This window comes from Seriola dumerili, unplaced genomic scaffold, assembly GCF_002260705.1.
Source record: "Seriola dumerili isolate Sdu_G_001 unplaced genomic scaffold, Sdu_1.0 BDQW01000442.1, whole genome shotgun sequence".
NCBI classification, from domain to species: domain Eukaryota; kingdom Metazoa; phylum Chordata; class Actinopteri; order Carangiformes; family Carangidae; genus Seriola; species Seriola dumerili.
Genome location: NW_019174697.1, coordinates 876,789 through 893,930, shown reverse-complemented (window position 1 = coordinate 893,930; position 17,142 = coordinate 876,789). Strand labels below are relative to the sequence as shown.

The window sequence follows — 17,142 nt, the reverse complement described above, 5'->3', positions numbered from 1 at the left end:
GTGTTTTGCTTTTGGAGCCATCTTAGCTGGAAGCCCACATCTAGGGAGACAAGCCACAGATCTAAATCTTCTCCATTTATAGACAGTTTGTCTGATGTGGAATATTTAAACTCTTTGAGATGATCTTTCCGCTTTATGCAGATCAAGGCATGGCTCACATCTGCAGATATTTCTTGTGAATAGCAGATTTAAAATATTTTAGTGATTTTTTTTATGCAAAGTAACTCTAGCCCACAGGTATCCAGGTTTGATAACTCTTTTTTTTGTTGATGCCTTTAGCCGAGGGGTTCACATACTTTTTCACTTATTTCTTCTTGTCACTGTAGGTAAAATACTGGATAAAATCTCCTCCTCTGGCCTATAAAGAGCCTTAAAATAACAGAAAAATATGTAATTTGACTTCTTCTGGACTCTAAAAATCCCTGTCAGATAAAATACTGGATCCCTTCACCTATTCAAGTCTTATGGAAATTAATAAAATAAGTAAAATACTGAGCAATCTCACCAATTTAGGCCTGTAATAGTTCTCCAGGACTTTAAAAATACATCAAATAAATGAAATAGTCAAAGCAAATACACTTCATAGCAGCCGTTGAGGTTCTTCTCACCTCAGGGGCATTTTTTAGTTTGCCTTCACTAGAGCACGCCCCCTCGCACCACATGGTCTGTGCTCAACAACAACATTGGCTGCAGAGAAATGACTGGAAGGGTCTGAAGAAGTTCTCCAGGAGAATAAGTAGAGCTGCCCGACCCGCACTTATTTCATCCGGGAAGCAGGAGCTTAAAGCGGTGTGGTAGCTCTGTGTGTGATTGTGTGAGTGACAGCAGGATACCTGTGTAAAGACTGCAAAACTCTGTCCGCCTTCTGAACTGTAAGAGCAGGTCTCGCTGTCTGAGCGGCTAGCTGGTTAGCTAACAGTGTGTCTATAGACTAAAATGAACTCCCATCTGAACGGCTTCCACAACGACTCCTTCATTGATGAAGACTGCTTCCTCTTCACTTCTGAATCGGTCGGAGAAGGACACCCCGGTAAGTTTACCTGTCTCCGAGGTCGCTGACCACCATAATTAGCCTGATAGCATCATGTTAGCCTCTCAAACAAGGTCATGTGGCACGTTACCATTAGCTGTTACCGTGTTGTTGTCTGTCAGCTGTTCACTAAGTAGCCGGTTCATCCTCCCTGTATCTCTGTCAACACACTTTAAAACTGGCTCTACGTACAGTGTAAAAGTAGCCTACATGTAATTCACACAGTAAATGACAACAGTCCTGTCATAGGATGGGAAAAATACAGGCTTTGGAGTTAATTTGGAAAGTCGCGGCTGCATGCTAACAACACGGCAGCTAGCTGTTAAAGCTAACCTCATGTTAGTGAGTAACTGTTGGTGCCTGTCATGTGGCGCCACAAGGTTTTCTTATATGATTTCAAAACGTGTCTACGCTTAACAGGAGCGGTGTCTGTAGCTTGCAATAATTATAAGTTAAGGTGTGTATTTTGTTGTTACTGCTAAGTCAGGCAAGACAGTTATTGCATCAGGACAGTGGCTCCAGTAGCACTGGACTAGATATGACATGTATACAGAAGCAGCAGGTTTGTTACTGTCGAAGCAGTAATCTCATACAAAGATTACAAAGAGATTACTTTAATATTAGATTTATTAAACTGTGCGGTGGTTACTCTCCAAATTTGAAAATTATCCTTTGAGTTTTACATTAAAGTCTTAAACCCTGTTTATAAATGAATGAATATGAATCTTTGTTTGGTAATGAACAATAGAAAAATCTGTTTCTTTCCCATCTTAAATCCAGAGTTATAGAATAGCTAACAAATTTTGAGCTTCAAAATTGCACCTTGACATAGAAAGTTCCAGACATTTGTAATAAACACTCAGTTGGCATTTTATTAGGTACAGCTCACTCAAAACACCTCAAAACTAATACAGTCCAATAGGACAGCCCTGCTATAAATCCTACCTTCACAAAGATTACAATATTCCGTCTATGTTGCAGCTGTTTGCTTCAGCTTTATTTTGGAAGCTGGAGTTTGCATCAGCAAGGGTAGATTATCCAAAGTCTCCAAAGTGACCATGAACAGATTAAACAAAAACTGAACATTATAACCCTCATTAAGGTTGGATTTATTGCAGGGCTGTTGTATTAGACTGTTAGTGTTAGCTAGTTGTCCATCTGTTCCATACAACATTTTAATTGCAGATCTATTCAGCAGCTAGTCATACAATACAGCACAGTTTTCAGTCTTACACTGGGGCAGTGGGGGCAGCTCTATTGAAACGGATAATAGGCTTACCAGTACTCCTAAATATAGGTACTGCAGGGGCTGCCGCTCAACTGTGGGTGTAAAGTAGTCAAATCCACACACTTTATAGTTGGAGGACAGTAGAAGTACCCACAGAGATCTCCAATAATGATATGCTTCAAGGAGTTCCTTTACACTTGGCATTTACAGTGGGTGAAGAAAATATTTGGAACACATCCGAACAGCTTCAGCCATCCTTGGAATGCTGTCACTCCTGTCTTGAGTTGTGTTTTGGAATAATTGCAGAATATTTCAGGGTGGAAGACCCTGCATGACTTGAGGAATGAAGGAGGTAGAAACAACAGTGAGATCACAGTGAGCCCTTAAACTTGGAGAAGATGTTAGAAGTTATCGCAAATATTCATCACTGCATACACATCAGTAGTCATCAGAGGTATAGACCAAAGCACAGGGACAAGAGAGAGCCTGTCTTGGTTGTGTGCTTCATGTTCATGCAAACTGCAACAGGGGCCAGAAAATAAATGTGTTTTAAAAGATTGTCCAGTAGTAGATAGACCATATTCTGTCAGGATCACCAGTGACTATGTTGTAAATGATAAATTCTTGAAGTGATTCATTATTAATATTATTATTTTGGAAAGTTTTTCCTGATGTTTCCTGTCCTGTTTCCTGTTTTTTTTTTTTACCTTTTTTTTACCTTTTTTTCTTGTACTTTGAATGGATTTAGATTATGTTAAACCAGTTCTGATAAATAGCTGCATTAGGAAACAGGTGCAAGTGCACAAAACCGTGATTTTAGCACTAAAACTTTGTGTTTAAAAACACTGCATTGATTAGTTATCATGAGCATGTTCTATATATATATATACATATATAAATAAATATGCCATTGTTGCTTGAGTGGAATAACATAAATGTGTTTCTGTATATAGGCAAGTTGTATTTCAATGAACTTAACACCTCAGTAACCAAGAATGTGAACTAATTTTAAATGTTTATATATATATATATATATATATTAGTGGTGGGAACTTGTAAGTGTAACTACATGTAACAAGTCTTCTACTGTGTGTGTGTGTGCATATTTATCTTTAAGCAGAACATAGGTGAAAGGTTTGTGTGTTAACAGGTTAAAAATTGTCACGTGTTACTCCACAGATAAAATCTGTGACCAGATCAGTGATGCTGTGTTGGATGCACACCTCAGACAAGACCCTGATGCCAAAGTAGCATGTGGTAAGTCTTTACACAGCAAAGCAAGATGACCACAGAGGCTATTGTTCACTGAGTATTTGTTGTCGAAATGTGGACGTGCGAGATGAGGCGTTTAGCAAAGCAGGTCCCCTCATTTACACACGTTGCTTCTTTTGTTTCCTCTGTTGAGAAATATTTTCTACTGCATCACGTTAATTCTCTGAAACACACAGTGAAGGAGCTCTTGGAACTAAACTCAGGAGCAAAACAAGGAGCTAAAATTCCCCATTGCACGTTTTTATAATATTCTCTGTTTCCATGAAATGACCATATGGTGCGTATACGAATACACAAGAGATGCAGGTGATCAAGGCTTGACATTGCAATCTTCCAAGGACGGGATGTTTGAATTCAGAATTGGCTACATTTGGTCTTTGTTTGTTGGCTTTACCTAAGACTCAGGATATTTACCAAGTGCCAGGGCATGAAGTTGAGCAACTAAGTGAGAGGGGGTATTGGCAGGCAAACGTTCCGGTTGGCTGTGAGAACCAGTCTAACCAGTGATAGCTGTTGATCCATCCCACTTTAACACTAAGATTTCAAAGCCTTTAAAGTTTTTATGCTGTGTTGGACATCATGCAACCACTCACAACTCACAACCTGTGCTTTTAGAGGTTGATTATTTGTTATTATCATTATGTTTTACTGCTTGAATGTTGATGAGGTAAAAAAAATATTGTATAACACACTTTGGAAATTTGAATCTGCTGGATAAAAGGCCATCTGCCAGAGATTCATTGGGCATATCATCCAAAAGTGGGGGGGCTAGACCAACGGTTTACATCCTGCATCAAGGCTTAAAGTTTTATATGGTAGATTTAGATGTTGATGAAAACTGCAACAATTCGTAGAGGCTAAATATTTGAAAGTTCTAGCCTCTCAAAAGTGAGAATTTGCTCTCTTCTTGGTGTGAGATTATAGTAAAATGAATATTGTGGGGGTTTTGACTGTGGTCCCACAAAACAAGACATAGGATATGTTGCCTTTGCTGTTGTGCACTGTGTTGTGGTGGATATTTTTCACTGTTTTCTGATGTTTTATAGACCAAACAAAAAATCTATTAATATATAAAATAACTGTCACATTAATTAACAGGGAAATAATCATTAGGTGCAGCCCTTGCACATTTGTTTTTAAGTTTAATATTATATATGGTCAGCATGTCTTCAAATGTAAAATTATCTAAAAACACAACAACACAAATTTAAACCTGCTTCAGTATGCCAGCCAACGTGCTCTGTTTCCCTTCACCTCCTTGTTCCTTCCACCTTCCTTGTTAGTCTCACTCTCATCCCTCACACTGCATGTCCCTGTGTCCACAGAGACTGTTGCTAAGACGGGGATGATCCTGCTGGCCGGGGAGATCACCTCCAGGGCCAACGTTGACTACCAGAAGATCGTCAGAGACGCAATCAAGCACATCGGCTATGACGACTCCTCCAAAGGTGTGGTGATGAAAGTTTGTTGTCGTGTGTTTAGTTAGGGTTGAGATTCATGCAGTTAAAGCCTCTTTCTTGCGCATCAATGAACTGTTAAGAAAAAGGTTTGTCTGTTGGGTGTGAGTAATGACCTAAAACCAAGTAGGCTACCTGTTCAAGAGGCACCGAAAGCTATGCACCTCTCGTAGGGGATGTCCTGTCCCTCAGGCTGAACATGAAGGGTTCCTGGAAAGATGCAGATATACAGAGTCTTACGTGTCAGCTTTAATGAAGCCACCTTGACTGAATGGAAAATCACCTTACATTACACTATTGTGAATGAGACAAATCCAGACAGACCTGTTCCATACTGTTTGTTCACACATGATGAATCATATTTAGTTGTAAATCATACTGTATTTGAGGATCAGTGGTGAAGATTGACATGTGAAGTAGTTCACTGAGGCTCACTTGTCTTGTTCTACAGGCTTTGACTACAAGACCTGCAATGTGTTGGTGGCTTTGGAGCAACAGTCCCCTGACATTGCTCAGGGTGTTCATCTGGATCGGAAAGAGGAGGATGTAGGAGCCGGCGACCAGGTCGGAGGGTTCTTACATTTATGTTTGTGTTTGGGCCACAGCTGGGTAACTGGAAGTAGAAAATGTGGTGGTGATGGAGTTTGTCATATTATTTTTCCCCTCTATTCATGCTATGATTTGCGACTGCACCTCTGACAGGGCCTGATGTTTGGATATGCAACTGATGAGACTGAGGAGTGTATGCCCCTCACTATTGTCCTGGCCCACAAGCTCAATGCCAAGATGGCCGAATTACGCCGAAATGGAACACTGCCGTGGCTCCGACCCGATTCCAAAACTCAGGTTAGACAAGGGAACTGTGCCTTTACTTCCACATAATCCATCTGCATTGCCTAGAAAGTAAAGTGCTGAAAACACTGCATTGCAGGGTTTTTTTTAAAGCTTCCATAATACTTGGTTTAAATGTTTCTTTACAAATATATATTTGAAAGGTGCTCAGAGAAATTTTCTACTGCTATTAATAAGAGCTGCTATTTCAATCATTGATTGATGTGTTGACATTTTCTAAGATAATTGCATACATTATAAAATGTTGGGAAATTTAAAAAGAAATCCAGTAGCAAGTTGTCAGAGCCCAAGGTGATGTCTTCAGTCGGCTTGTTTAATTCAACTCCAAAAACCGAAGTTGTTCAATTTACAATGATATGAAATAGAAAAGCAGCTAATCCTACATCTGAGACGCTAAAACCAGTGAATGTTTGGCATTTTTTGGCTGATAAATGAAATTGTTGTCAGTTCATTTTCAGTCAGTCAGTCAACGATTAATTGACTAATTGTTTCAGTATACGTAATGCGCAGCAGTTTTTCCCATCTTTCCTGTCTCAGAGCATATTGCCAGTACTAACACACTCTCTGAATCCAAGAGTAATTTCAGTTAACATTAGGAAGATAATGACGTCCACATCAAATGTGATTCTAGGGTTAGGGGGTATATCAAAGTCACTGTTAGGAGAATGTACATGTTATTTATTTACATTGCGTAAGGGAAGGCTGTGTGTCTATGAGCTCTTCTCACATGCCATGGAAGTAAAACAAATCTAGGACAGACGGTAAACTCTTCCATCCTGTTCACTTTTAGAATATTTATTCATTGTTTGTTTTTTTTCCCCCCTTCAGGTGACCGTTCAGTACCGTCAAGACCGGGGCGCCATGGTGCCCTTGCGTGTCCACACCGTTGTGGTGTCTGTGCAGCATGATGAGGGTGTATGTTTGGATGAGATGCGTCACTGTCTGAAGGAGCATGTGGTGAAAGCCGTGGTTCCCAGTGGCTATCTCGATGATGACACCGTATACCACCTGCAGCCCAGTGGCCGCTTTGTCATTGGAGGACCGCAGGTGAGACAAGAGCTTCTTTAAACTCTGTGCCTCTTTAGTTCCTCGTCACACTAAAGACAATTAAAATGTTAATTTGTTAACAGATCCATGCAATTGATTTGAATTGAAGTTTCAGTGAAAACATGTTATTATAGGCCCAAATCTTTTTAATTTAATTATGATATATTTACAGAAAAAAAAGTAAAAAGTAGCTGTTTTAAAATGCTTCTGTCAAATGTATTTGTGTCAAATGTTCATAAACTCAAAGTCCTGTAGGTAACGAGACTGGTCTTTCCCAAAGGGTGATGCCGGTCTGACTGGGCGTAAGATCATTGTAGATACTTACGGGGGTTGGGGGGCTCACGGAGGTGGAGCCTTTTCCGGGAAGGACTACACAAAGGTAGATCGCTCTGCTGCCTATGCTGCCCGCTGGGTGGCCAAATCTCTGGTAAAAGCTGGGCTCTGCAAGCGTGTGTTGGTCCAGGTGAGTGTGCAGTATAACAGACCGTTGAGGGGATACTACAGTATGTATTAGTAAGGCCTGAAGGTGGGACTGTTTTTAGCAAACAAATGAGCTTTAATTGTGTTTGCTTTATGTGTCCTCTGTTCACCGAGTGTCACTACAGTCAGACTGATGCTGGATTTTGGAGTTTGATATTGATATTTCACAGTTTAATAGTTAAATAATCCTAAAACAATACAAACAGGTTCTCAGTGCTCTGAGGTGGACAAACTATGACACAGTGTCTAAATGACCTCAAGCATATCTTTGGCATAACCTTTCTGTACTGACATATTCGTGATAAGCTACTATGTCTATATATTGACCAGGCCGACTTATCCATCTAGCTCTAGTTGCCATCGTAGTAAAGGAAAAGCTTAGAAACAACATTTTTCACATTTCTTTTTCCACAGAGTTCATGTTAGTACTTGTTTTATAAGAGATCCAGGTACAAATTCAAAAACTTTACCTTTCCCCAAATATTTTCAAAACTGAATACTGAAATACTGAAAAAGATAGGTAGAATATGCTGAATGCTTTCTAGTTTTTAAAATGTCTCTCCTGTCTTAGCTAAAGTTCTGAACATAATTGTTGATAACTGTTTTAGGTATCCTATGCTATTGGAGTCGCCCATCCCCTCTCGATCTCCATCTTCCACTATGGGACATCCCAGAAGAGCGAGAAGGAGCTGCTGGACATCGTGAAGAAGAACTTTGACCTCCGTCCAGGAGTTATCGTGAGGTATGGTCCGGTCTCCAATTTCAGAGTTTTGCTAACAAACAATTAAAATCCCCATTATACACATTTTATACATATTTCAGGTTTTTATAAATCATCATTTAATTTCTGTCTCAGGGATCTTGACCTGAAGAAACCCATCTACCAGCGCACAGCAGCTTACGGTCACTTTGGTCGTGACGTTTTTTCATGGGAGGTGCCCAAGAAGATGAAGTACTGAACCTCCTCCTCTAATCTCCCAGCGGGCCTTAGGTGTATTACAGATAAACCTATGTGTTTGTCTAACTCCCTCCTTCCTCCTCCTCTTTCTCCTCCTCCCTCTCCTTCCTTCTCGCACAAACAGCCACATCACCACAGCCTCTACTACATGAAAAGATACCCTTTCCCCACCTATTGGTGTTGTACACATCCTTCAACAGAATACAATAGTATTTCAGTTGCCAAGATATTCACCTGAACAGACATGAAAAGAGTGTGCGTATAGATTTGAGCAGTGCTGCCAGCTTTTATTCATCTTAGTTGTGGTGGCTCACCTCATTATTATTATTATTTTTTTTATTTTTTTTTTTAGTTTCCTGACACTGATAGGTATTATTGACAGTTTATCTGGACCATGCAAATATTTACCAGTCATGAAAACATTTCTGGTATTCCTCAGCTTTTAAAATCAAAATCTCACTGCAGTTTAGTTGTAGGAGTGATCAGTGATTGCCATCCTCTCTAATGGCAACACGTCATTTTCCATTTCACCTAACATTGTTGGGTTAATAGCCATTTTGTGTTGCATCACCTCATTTCCCCCTCACGGCACACACCCTCCCTGCTTTTGCAATTTTTATGGCACAAATGGGGTCAAACACTTTCTATAAAACCTGCTAATTTTTGTATTTGTGCTGTCCCTTCAGGCCATGTTTTTCTGACGTTTTACAGAGAAGTCAGAAGCTGCTAATGACCCTGTGGTTATGTTGGGCTGCACCATGAAATCACTCCATTTTTGTAATTTATTTTGTTGGTTTTAAATGTCATGTGAATGTTTCAGATGATGTTGAATGTGTCAATGTTCTACTGACCAAGATAAAGACGTGATACAGTACTCACCCTGCCTGAGACTGACTCTGGGAGTAGCTACAGAGAAACCCAGGCTCAGTAGCATCTGGACAGGGTCTGCCGTTATCCAATGGCAACACTGTACTTGAAAGATTTATATAGTGGCATTTGACTATTGTGGGACCTAATAGTTTGACTTGCAAGGAAGGACAACTGAAAAATCTAAGACACAAGTTACATTATCTAAACTGTTTTCGACTCAGTTGCACACGTTTCGGGCCCTGACATCTTTAGTCACTCCTGCCTACAGTATAAAAAGTGCACTGGTATGGATAAAGAACAGTGCCACAGCCAGACCAAGACAAAGAGATAAGAGGCAGCGCACAATCAGCTTAGTGAATGTAAGACATTACTGCTCTCGTCTTCTCAGCAGAGTTAAGTTTCGTACAAATGAGAACATGGGATCAGATATGTAACTTTATGCTTGTGGATTTTGAATCTTCCACTGGAACTGCACAGCACATTATTTCTTGAAGTTACCCAAAAATGCAAAGGCTTCTGTTTTCAATGTTACACGCACAGTAGTTCAAATCCAAATGAATGTCGAGCTTGCAGCTAAAACTTTTCTTTTTATTTATTTATTTATTTGTTTTTTAAAAAACCGTATTCATTCTCTGCACCATCACACTGTGTGTCATGGATGGCACAAGTCACAAGTTTTCCTATCTTCCTTTTTACTTTGTAAGAAATGTAGATAAGGTGAGAGAGGAAATGTTCCAGAGACCTTGGCCAGGTTTGAACCCAAGTTGTTGTGAATACACAGTATATGCCTTTTTGAATGCTTCCTAAGTCACCCTGTTCCTTGACTTTACTCCTGGATGTGTATCCACACAATATAGATGCATAGTTGATGCTAAGCCAGCTGTAAGCCTGAGTGAAATTAGTAATCACTGTTAGAATCACCACAGTAGGTCCCTGGTCTGAGCTGTGTGCACAGTTATTGTCTAAAAATGTCTTCATCGTGTAGCTAGATGGCACTGTGTCCCCATAAACAATACTCAATTGAAGATTTTTTTTCTACTGTAATAACACTGATATGTCGTCTTTAGTTTGACTCCTCTGGCATCACCTTGTGGTTCCTTGAGTGTATTACAGAGAAACCTCATACAGGAGCCACAGAGTGGTGCTGTGAAAGCAGTTTAAATTGATCTATCTGTGATCATCTGGTGAAATGACTTAACCTCTCAAAGATTTTTTTTTTTTTTTTTAATAATATGTTTGCGTCTTCTAGCTCATCCACAGACAAGGCAAATGATTGGTTGGTGTTGTACAGAGAAACCAGCCTGTTTACATGGTCTCCTGTGGGTGGAAGAGTTTGAGGATATTTTTTCTTTCTCTGTAAAATAATTTTTTTAAAAGATTGGAAGTGAGTCTGTCAGTGTGGTCGCTGAATGTGTGTTAAAGTGCCTTTTCTAATTTTCAGCAATGCCCCTTTCCCATGCCCCCAAATATCTGACTCCTTGCCTATTGACCCTGCCCCCACCCAGTTTTTACCCCGAGGCTGCGAAGTTGCCCTCTTCAATAATTCACACTGAGGAGTCTGACTTGTTGTTGAGTTTCTCTTTTAAACCCTTCAAATAAACTGCACGCTTGCTTGTGCTTAAAGGATGTGCTTTTGGCTATTTATTTTCTATCATACAGCAGGTTTATGTTAAGGTAATGCTGTAGATTATGTCCAACCTTAGTTTATATGGTATGAGCCTAAATAATTAGTTTAAATGATCATTTGCATGTGGAGGTTGTTGCAACAACCAGTGACAAAATGCTGTGGATGGAAAATTAAAATAGTGAAAAGCAGATGTAGGTGCCAGTATTTAAAAAGAATAGAAGTTCATTGACGCAAAATAACGAGATTATTTTCTATTGTGGCTCTTTCTACCCTCAGTAATTGACCGTCGCATAAAAACACATTCCCCTCACTTCACTTTGAAATCTGAAATGCTAAAGTTCAAGATCAGGAAGCATTACCACTGAAGTTGGATCGCGGCTTGGGATTTAGATCTGAGTGCTGATGAAAAATAATATTGTAATACCAGTCTATGAAAAACTTGCATAAATAAATTAGTGAAGTGCTTCTTTAATGGCAAAAGAGTAGGTAAGTCAGTTCTAGTGATGTTTCACAGCCCAAAATATACAGTTCACACCTCAAAATTTATTCAGGTCATTCTCCTGAAATCATCTGTATTTGAAAGGTTACAGAAAGACACTTCATTAAAGCTGATGAAGCCATGACATGTTATCTATAGAAAAGAGGTTAGTACAAACATGTCAAGAAAAATCTTAATTAAAAATAGAAAAGAATCAGTGTACAGTATAATTATGAAAGTTTAAGCTTTTGACCTTCTGATCCCTTCAGATAATCCTTTCCTCCGTAATAGGTTTTCAGCCTAACTTCCTGTTTTCTTCTCTCAATGCAGAGAGTATACAAAGCAAAATCACAAAATGCAGTAAGATATCAAATGCAGCAATCACATCTGAAAAAAAATATAGACAGACTGCCTCAGCTGTGGTGCAGGTAGATAAATATTTGCAGTTTGATGTTGAAAGAGCTGAGTCATCCATGGGGGCACCGGTGTCGACTCATTTTTTCATCCCACCCTGAAAAGAGCAGTTACCGGATATTATTTTACCGTATATTTTCTTATTTAATATGTCACAAAACTCTCATGAAGTCCCACCTACCTCAAGATGTTAGATCGTGTTGTAGTCGAGAGGCTTCCAGGCGAATCTCTGACAGTAGAACACAGTCTGTTTGGAGCAGAGCGGTCGCAGGTAAAAATTTGATCAGAATTAATTCATCTAATCAGCTTCACAACCTGATGTTTACTTACTCCACATCTGAGGGCAGTCTTCATGTCTCTGCACCTGTACGTTATCAAAGTGCACGGATCTGGGTGAAAAAAGAGAGACATTTGATTTTTTAATAGAAGATGAAGAAGAGAATTGATTTTGATTGTTGATTAATAATCCTTTTTTTTTGGATAAACATTTGCTGGTTCTAGCCTCTAGAAAATGTGACCAAATATGTTAATTTTTGTATCATTTAATTGAAAAGTGTCACAGTGGCTATTTTAATTCGTCCAGTGTAACTACAAAATTAAGTGCATGCTACTTGACTTGGTTTAATATGGGGATACATAAATGTAACAGGGCCATCATTATTATAATTCTTCATTATTATATCAACATTATTATTAGCTAAACTTTTACTTTCCCTGCTACAGCAAGTTCAAATCTGCTGTATAAGTAGTCTATATACCTTTGGGTTTCAGAGTGAAGCACAGACAAAAGTAAGATTTTTTTTTTTTTTTTTTTTTTGACATTTTACAGCCTGAGCATTTAATGCAAGTTAATTACAAAAATCCATAATGAAAAAAAGCCTTAGCCTCAGCCTTGGCTGCAGCCCTGCACACATCACTGAAGTGGACTGACCTACAACAGTGGTCTCCTGCCCTTTACACAGGTGGATGAGAGCGCAGATGGTCTGGGGCGTGGCGTAGCTCAGGATCGCTTCCAGCACCGACTTGCTGAACTTGTCGATGACGGCCTCGCACTGGGCGCGGTAGGAGGAGGGCAAAATATGACAAATCTCCTCCAGCAGCTTGATCACAGCAGCCTGTGCAATAGACAGTAAAATCAGCGTGAATCTGGGTGTCCACAGTGTCAGCAGCACTGTGTGGTGGCGCGGCACCGAACTGTGAGTGCAGAACAGATCATTCTCCTGACATCATCTGTGTGTGAAGGATTATTAAAACACACCTCACTACAGCTGGTGAAGCCATGAAACTTTATATGTAGAATAGAGGTTGATTATTTCTGAAAAAATCTAAAGCAAAATCTTCGTTAACAATAGAAAAGTTTAACCTTTTGATCCTGTTAAGATGTCATATCTTTGCAACATTCCTTACAACTGAAGTTCAGATAATCCTTTTGTCCCTAAGAGTTTATCAGCCTAATTCCTGGTTTTTCTTCTCTCAATGCAGACCGGATATACAGTACAATGTAAAACCATAAAATGCAGTCAGATACCAAATCAGTATCTGAAAGAAGTACTATCAGGTGTGGAGCAGGTAGAGAAATATTTGCAGTTTGATGTTGAAAGATCTGGGTCATCCCCGGGGGCACCGAAGCTGACTCGTATTTTAAGTCCCACCCTGAAAGGAGCAGTTTGGGGATATTTTTATGGAGGAGGGCAAAATTTTAGAAATCCCCTGCAGCTTGACTGCGGCACCACTGTGAAGAGGAGGATGTAGAGTAACAGTAACATGATAACACGAGCAGGCTTCTCTGGGTCTGCACTGTCAGCGTTGTTGTCTGGTGGCATTCGAATGTCTGTGTGCAGGACAAAAAGATACTGTGTTTGTTCATGTGCACATTTGTTCCCTCACTGTGTCGTGTGTGTGACTCACCTCCGACCTCTCTTTAGGCAGCAGGTCCTCCAGAGTCTTGACAAGGAAAATACAGAAGGAGCATTGTGTTGTGGGCATCACCTGATAGACAGACACAAACAGCAGAGGGAGTCAAGCACAAGAAAAAAGATTTCCACAAAATATTATTATTCTTTTCGAATGTGTCCCTGTGTGTTGTACTGAACTGACATTTTCACTTGCCACAGCGGCCTGGAGGGCCTCCTTCACAAAATAGCTGAGCATCTTGTCCTGTTCGTCACTGGAGCCACAGAGCCCGATGATTTTGCAGACCTCCGCCGGTTTCTACAGAGAAAGAGGTGTGTTGAGAATAGACCTCACAGAGACACAAGCAGTCACACCGTTGTTATTTTAGTGCTGATATTATTCTGGCAAACTGACACTTACTGCCACAGCAGTAATGAAGTTGATGGCCAGAGGAAGCATCTTCTCCACCTCTTCTTTGCAGAGTTTGGCAGTCGGCCCAGGCAGGTGGTTACACACGCTTTCAATGCCATCGATGATCTTTTTCTAGAGTGAAGGGGGGGCAATTGTTTTTAATTTTAGGAGAGGTGCAGCATTGTCCCTTCTGCCAACCCTTAATTAAGGGTCAGAAAGCTGAAGCAATGTTTCATAAAGAGATTTTTTTTCCATAATTAATTGCTCTTTTTCTTTGGAGCTTTAAAGGCACGGAAAATATAGAGGCTGAAAAACAAAACAAAAAATACAATAGTGGGCAGATGATGTCATCTGGTATCTCCATGTCATCTGTGAGTAACAGGTGCAATGAAAGTCAGATGACTTATGGTCACTGGAAGAAATTAAAACAACCAGATATAAATACATATTAATGAATAATAATAGTAGAATTTTATTGTATTTAATTTATTATTAAATTTAATGTCACTTTCAATGACAGTAAAGCTATCATGAGTTCAAGCCCCCACGTCTTTAAGCCAATCACAGACCTTTTACCAACGGGCTCATTAACTGACAGTTAGCCTAGCCAGCTCCCGAGAAACCAGAGAGAAAAACTCATTTTATGGTTTCCACAGTCATGTCTCACCCTAAAGAAAAATCATCAGATTCACAAATCTGACGAGGTAACTGAATTTAGCTTTTTATTTTTTATTTACTAGGTAGAAGATTTTTGGTTGTTGCATCTTTAAACCATGGAGCACTATGTGTGTCTAATTGATAAATTTGGCAAATCAAATACTTACATGGTATCATCACAGAACTGAGGGAGTTTTTACTTTTTCGTTCACAGCTAACAATCCCAACCCAGTGTGTTCACTAAAATATAGGCTTAGATAAGTGGTAAATTGTATTTCTTCTTTTTCTTCTTCTTTTCTTTATGTTGTGGGATATATAGATTAACCAATTTATGTTTTGTCTCTTTGAACTCAGATCAGACTCCCCAGCTCTCCCCTGGCCAGATCCCGCTCAGAGAAAAGAGGATCTTTGAGGTAAAGTTAAGAAACAGAAACTCTCTGTGAAATGTCATTTCAATTTTCCTCAGGCATAGAAAATAGGAAGTGGCTTTGCATCCAAAAACAAAAAGGGCCCTTTCCTTTATTGTGTGTCTGCATTTCACTGATGACTGATTGCAAATTATTTGCATCTCTGAGTGTGAAGAATGTGCTTTAGCAGATAAAAGAACAGGTGGACAATGATTTGAGGAATTTCAATTTTTTTTTTGTTAATGAAAACTATTCAACCAGAGATTTTAGCAAACACTTGAGATAGCAGAGTGTGCATTTTAATCTTGACTTATGAATATGGACATACTTATATTATCAGTGAGCAAATATTGATCCTCTGGTATGTGTTTGCTGTTTAGTCAACTATTGCACTCACCTGGAGGTCTGCATTGGAAAGCAGGTCAGCAAGGAGTTCAAATATTTTGGTGCAATCCTGGCAGACGTCCCCATTCTGAGTACAAAACAAGTCACATAATGAAAATAAATTAATACCTTAAACTGATTTACTCACTTACAAATGCCAGTTGCCAAATTCTAAGCTGCACGTGTTATAGATACAGCTGATCAATTAATTTGTGGCTGTATTAGTTCCACCAGAAACTGGAATATTAGAAAAACATAAAAGTTTTGTTGTTTGAATCTTCCGGATTGAAAGTTTACCAAGACACTTCCTGACTTTGAGGAAATGAAAATCTCGGTTCTCTCTGAAAGAGATTAACGCTGTTCTCTTTCACATGTCATTTTGTTTCTAAATTCATTAGTGTTGTTTCAATTATTGCATGCTTGCTCTTAGAAATGGAACAGTGATATATATAATATGATATATATAAATGCATCATAACATACAATTTTAGTGCACAATATTTTCATAAATAAATATGTAGGAATCATTTTCTAGATCCCTGGATATTTTTTGAATTATTTTCATTTTTTTTATGGAAATAATATTTGTGGTTCAGTAATGTTCTTAATGAGTAGGATATAAAGTATTACAAACATCGCACTGTAATAAAAATCAGCTTTTTTTTTTAAATTTGTGTTTAATTTATGTTTGCAAAACATACTTTAGTTACAAGAAATGAAGAATCGTCACTTACTGCTCTCATGGCCTCTGGAACACTTTGCAAACCATCCGCATTTAAAGTTGAAGACAGAGCTGTGGGGATGGATGTTCATCGTCACTGTGATTTAGCTACTGGTTTGACTTTTTGGATTTTACACTTCAGGAATTAATTCATCATCTTATTACAACTGATAAAATCTGCGCTATCTTACCATTGCCTTGGAGACCAATGAGGAGAAACAACACGAACGTGAGCAACGCCATCTTCAGTGAAGTTCAGGGTTGTAGTTGGATGTCTTCCCTCCTCAGATCTGTGCAGGGAACTGCAAGTGCAGTTTGTATTTGACATGGCCCACCTGCCCCCTATAATTCCTACCAACCAGAATTTGAGAGAAAAAAAAAAAAACTCGTGCATTTTTTTTTAGCATAGCGGAACAGTTTTTTTCCTTGACTCTCAATCTGCTAATATTAGTCAAGTTTCATACTCAGTTCCTCAAACCAAGGTGTGAAAACTTGACACTCTGTATTTGAAGTATTCAAATGTGTTAACAGATGTACTGTCAATATATTTAAAACATGTAATGGCTGCAGTGCATCAAACTACCCTATAGTTTGGTTGATCCTCATGATGAAGACTGAGATATATGTTGGTGTTTTATATGAAGGGCATTGTACATAACCAGTTCACTTCCAGGACCCACTGAGTTGTATCTCAGGACAAGGACTGTTGATGTGAAAGTGAAGCTCTCTTTCTCTTCTCCCTCTCTTTAAAACTATAATGTAGCCTACTGTATGTACACTACCGTCTGCTCACACTGAAGCTATTAATTGTTTCACAACACCGCAGATTGATTTCTAATCTCACATATCCTCTGAGAAACAGTAATGGAAAAACATTTTTTAGGGATGGCAGTGTCAGCAGTTGAAGGTTGGCCCACCACTTTGGGCCACACTGAAATATCTCTGTGGACCAAAAT

General features: G+C 39.2%; 2 protein-coding genes across 2 annotated transcripts; one reads left to right on the top strand and one right to left on the bottom strand.

Moving 5' to 3' along the window:
• The first annotated feature begins 702 nt into the window (after nucleotides 1–702).
• Nucleotides 703–10,814, top strand: LOC111234264 (S-adenosylmethionine synthase-like). Its single transcript, XM_022762239.1, has 9 exons — nucleotides 703–1,030; nucleotides 3,438–3,515; nucleotides 4,856–4,978; nucleotides 5,439–5,551; nucleotides 5,690–5,833; nucleotides 6,668–6,886; nucleotides 7,167–7,349; nucleotides 7,975–8,108; nucleotides 8,223–10,814. Exons 1-9 carry the CDS (start codon nucleotides 937–939, stop codon nucleotides 8,323–8,325), a joined length of 1,191 nt encoding a protein of 396 aa, XP_022617960.1. The 5' UTR covers nucleotides 703–936; the 3' UTR covers nucleotides 8,326–10,814.
• Nucleotides 10,815–11,269: 455 nt separating this feature from the next.
• LOC111234263 (prosaposin-like) lies at nucleotides 11,270–16,498 on the bottom strand. The gene is made up of 10 exons (XM_022762238.1): nucleotides 16,378–16,498; nucleotides 16,200–16,258; nucleotides 15,479–15,553; nucleotides 14,027–14,149; nucleotides 13,811–13,924; nucleotides 13,622–13,702; nucleotides 12,645–12,828; nucleotides 12,044–12,102; nucleotides 11,895–11,960; nucleotides 11,270–11,810 (listed from the first exon to the last, which is right to left on the bottom strand). Exons 1-9 carry the CDS (start codon nucleotides 16,427–16,429, stop codon nucleotides 11,904–11,906), a joined length of 804 nt encoding a protein of 267 aa, XP_022617959.1. The 5' UTR covers nucleotides 16,430–16,498; the 3' UTR covers nucleotides 11,270–11,810; nucleotides 11,895–11,903.
• Nucleotides 16,499–17,142: the final 644 nt, after the last annotated feature.